The following is a 4,358-nucleotide window of genomic DNA, read 5'->3' as shown; positions in this document are numbered from 1 at the left end:
AGCACCCTGAGACTGTACACGAGCCGTAAGGAAGGAGGCAGAGGACTAGTGAGTGTGAGAGCCACTGTCCAGGATGAAACATCCAAGTTCCATAAATACATTAAGGACAAAGCCTCAATAGACGATGTGCTCAGCGAATGTCTCAGGGAATGGGGAACAGAGGACGAGGTGCTAGAGGTACCATCATGGAAGGACAAGCCCCTACATGGGATGTACCACCGACAAATAACTGAAGTGTCTCTCTCTCTCTCATTTTCTCTCTCTCTGTACACTCTCTCTACAGTGTACAGGAACATCTGTGCAGAATATGGACTGGAAGCCCCGAGATCAAAGTGGGGAAAACCCCCCGAGGGTGGTGGAGAATGACTGAGCCAAGATCCTGTGGGACTTCCAGATCCAGACAGACAAAATAGTGATGGAGAACCAACCAGACATTGTGGTGGTGGAGAAACAACAGAGGAAAGCCGTTGTGGTGGATGTAGCAATACCAAGTGATTACAACATCAGGAAAAAGAGAAACTGGAGAAACACCAGGGCCTCAGAGAGGAACTGGAAAACCTGAAGGGCGGACAATCCTGATCCAGAAGGATCTCTCAAAGAGACAGTGGTGCCTGTGGTCATCGGGGCCCTCGGGGCAGTCACCCCCAAACTGGAGCAGTGGCTAAAACAGATCCCAGGAACAACATCAGACATCTCAGTCCAGTCCAGAAATGTGCAGTTCTAGGCACAGCCAAGATACTGGAGGGGAGAGAGAGAGAGAGAGAGAGAGAGAGAGAGAGAGAGAGAGAGAGAGAGAGAGAGAGAGAGGGAGAGAGAAAGACAGAACACCCGCGGAGGATGAGAAGGAATGCTTATCTTTTTATATGTATATATCTTAAATCAACTCAGAAAGAACAGAGTTAATCTGAAACCTGCAGGTTGTTCCTCCAACATGCAGCTGAATTAAATACTAGAACCTCTTAAAATCCCGTGTGAACCTAATCTGGTCCAGACCAGATTTACAGAGAGCTGTTATGTTCAACACGTCCTCCAGAGGGCGCTAGAGGCTGGATGAGGAACAACAGATGTAGATAAATATCTGAACGTTTCCTAGTTCAACATAAACATTTAAACAGTCAGAAAATTACAACAGTTCCACATTAATATAATATTATACATCCAGCAAAATGAAATGAAAAGAAAATGACCTAACAGTAAAACGTCTTTTGAGTCAAAGTAAAGTAAAATATAGATGGCTAAATTCTTTAAAATCCGAACTCTTAAGAATCAGGAACATGAAGCTGAGGGCTCCAACTGTCCATGGGTTTTCTGTTTCAGGCAACTGATTGTTTGGAGCTGCAGCGCTTTGGACGCTCTGCTGTCTTGTCTTATCTTGCCATTGTTTGTTTGGGCCACTCTCAACTAAACCCATTGCGGTTTGGGCCGGCTGTGTGGGCGGGGCGTTACTCCTGTGGCCCCATCGAAGGGCATTTGGAAGTGGATGACAACGATTTGTTCCATTGTTTTCTTTTAGTTTTGTTTTGTCATTGAAGTTACTAATTTGTTTTCTTTTTGGTTTGATTTACTAATTTNAAAAAACAAGAACTGAAGAAAAATCTTCTTTTATTGTTATTCTTACAGCAGAAGCATTTCAGTTTATTAGTCACACGATTTTACAAATTGCTAGAGAAAGAAGCAAAATTACAGATTTATCATCTTGCATGAATAAAATCCTTCCAGTGGATTTCACTGAACCCGACTAACGATTCAGAGAGAGGAGGATCCGACCTCCAGCTTCCATCCACTGCACTAAAACATCTCRGCCTGAAACACAAACAGAAATAAAAACAACAGAAAAAGTAAAACCAGCAACAATTGAGGATTATTCACAAAAACTAAAACACTTGATTACAGAATAATGTGCACAAATAATCTGACAGAGAAAAAAAATGCATATTCAGATTGGCATGTCAACTTCAAAAGTAATTTCAAAATAAAAGATGTAGAAAAAAAATGCTACCACAAGGTGGCAGTAAAGCTAAAGTGAAAAAAGCCGACTATTGGTCATAGAAAATGGATGGATGGTTATTATTTTTATAAATTGATTTGAATTGAAAATGTGGAAGATTTGTTCAAATTAAGTTCTAACAGAAGGACTAAAATTATCCTTTTATTTTATTTTTTTATTCMGGCAGTTATTATCTTTGACGAGCAGAACCATAATTTAAGTTTGAATCCAGAGTTTCATTTGGGTCATAACAGTTTTTACAGGTAGATCTAAAAAAAATGGAACATGGAAAAAGTTACATTTAGGAAACTCATGATGCTGAACTTAAGTAATATACTAATGTTCTGAGATTTTGGGTTTTCATTCTCTGTGAAACAAAATAATCAAAATGACAAGAAAAAAATAATTGAAATATTTCTCCCTCTCTGTGTTATGAATAATTATTAGTTTCTCTTTTTAAATGAGAGATAAAAATGTAAATCTTTTTCACGATATTTAATTTCTCAGAGATGTGATTGTTTCTGATCAGTKCTACTTCTGGTTGCTGCTGGAAGATTCAAAGTTCTCATAAATCAAGTCTCCAGAGGGGCTCCGATCACAGGCGACAGTCTAGAAAGAATAATAATAAAACATCAGACAAACTCAGCCTTCATAAGCCAGATGCAACATTTTGATCCAGTTTTTAATTTTAGTATAAATCACCTCCATCTCTTGGCCACCAGWRCCTCTCATCTCCAAACCTGTGGAGCAAATACTTAATTATTGTGATAAATTATTAAAATCACAATTTAGATCAACAAATTTTCAGTTTTGAAATAGAAAAACAACAAAGATATAAGAAAAATCAACATCACTTAAAACAAATCCAAAGTATTAAAAAGCATCTAAAGTAATGAGACAAAAAGAGGATGCCATGTTTCACCACTTCATTTATGGTTTTATTTATTTATCATAACAGAAAACCTGTAAACATGAAGAGAAGTGTGTCAGCTGCTTTCTCACCTCTCGGAGATCTCTTCCTGTAGGAAACAATCAGAGCAGCTGACAGCAGGACRACGATGACGGCCAGAGTCACAACAATCACAATCAGAGGAAGAKCTGCAGACATTAACAAGCTGGTTTTTACTRACACCTACAGGCGGATCATGGTACTGACTATGGACATGTCAGGGTTCATTCATTTCAGACATCCTGATCATCTTCAAAAGGTKTMATCTCTAAAAAAAAATTCTGAACATAAAAACAATATAACTAGAGTTGCACCAATTTATCAGCAGCTATTTCCTTAATTTTGGGGGATCAGTGATTGGCTGATACTTACAGGATACTTACTACCCTGCCTGAGCAAATGTCTAAAAATCTGCCTTTGCCCTCTTTTCCCCTGCTGTGAGAGAGTTCACTGAGACATCCATCATCACGGCACGTTCGCAGTTAACTCACTCCACTGTTGCCAACTCATCGACTTTCTTGCTACATTTAGCAGCATTTCAGACAAAAGAAATTGGTATTGGCCAAAATCAGAATTGCTAGGTCAAGTTTTTAAAGATCGGTAAACAGAGATCRGCCAGAAAACTGTAATCTGCCCCAATTTTAACAAAGATTACAAAATGTTCACTAGTCATCCAAACACCATCATCAGGATGAAACCATCAAACTTTCTTCTTTGTGTGTTAAATGCCAGAAACTTTCTGCTTCCTGTCACAACTGATAATGTTGTGTGAATGAACACAATCATTTTCTATAAAATTGTGTTATGTCCAGTACATTAGAGATGAAACTAATTCAAGAGGTTAAACTCCTGGTTGTGTTGATAGTCGACCTCCAGTGGAAAAGTTATAATTTGACAGTGAAATGCTTTACCTGTAGATGTTGCTCTGCAATTCTGGTCCAGAGGTGACGGATCAGTGGTTTCAGAGGAGACTGTTGCATATAAGAACATTGGGTGAGAATCTTCACAAGGTTTACATATCTGTGTGTTATTTAAAACTCACCATCTGAAACGGTGATATTAAAATCCACATGTGAATTTGTCGAGTAGCTTAAACTTGAAAGGCATCTGTATCGTCCAGAGTCAGACTGGGTCAGATTCTTAATGGTCACATAAAAAACATTTGAAGATTTGTTTCTGTCATGTCCAATGCTGTATCTGCCGCTCTGAGCTCTGACTCCATCGGTGAAAACAAGAATGTTTTCTTCTTCTTCACATTCTCCTCTGCAGAAATATAATGTTTTTCCAGAGGAACCGAAGGAACAGGCGACTGTCAGTGAGCTGCCATCTTCTTTATAGAGGTGATGATCTTTGCCTCCATCCAGCAGAGCTGTTAGAATAATCATCAGTTACTGTCTGATCTCAGTCTGATCACATTAACAC

At 38.9% G+C, this 4,358-nt stretch overlaps 1 protein-coding gene across 1 annotated transcript in view; it reads right to left on the bottom strand.

Annotated features, from left to right (window-relative positions):
• The window catches only part of LOC103468082 (polymeric immunoglobulin receptor), a 20,866-nt gene that overhangs the window by 5,501 nt on the left and 11,007 nt on the right, over positions 1-4,358 (bottom strand). The window contains exons 4-5 of the mRNA XM_017305816.1: positions 3,979-4,305; positions 3,848-3,907 (exon numbers count right to left, since the gene is read on the bottom strand). Of these exons, the coding sequence (XP_017161305.1) occupies positions 3,848-3,907; positions 3,979-4,305 (387 nt within the window). The remainder of the gene's footprint in view (positions 1-3,847; positions 3,908-3,978; positions 4,306-4,358) is intronic.

Source organism: Poecilia reticulata, linkage group LG7 (assembly GCF_000633615.1).
Source record: "Poecilia reticulata strain Guanapo linkage group LG7, Guppy_female_1.0+MT, whole genome shotgun sequence".
Lineage (NCBI taxonomy): Eukaryota > Metazoa > Chordata > Actinopteri > Cyprinodontiformes > Poeciliidae > Poecilia > Poecilia reticulata.
Note: the sequence above shows the minus strand (reverse complement) of the source record. Positions and strands in the feature narration are given on the sequence as shown.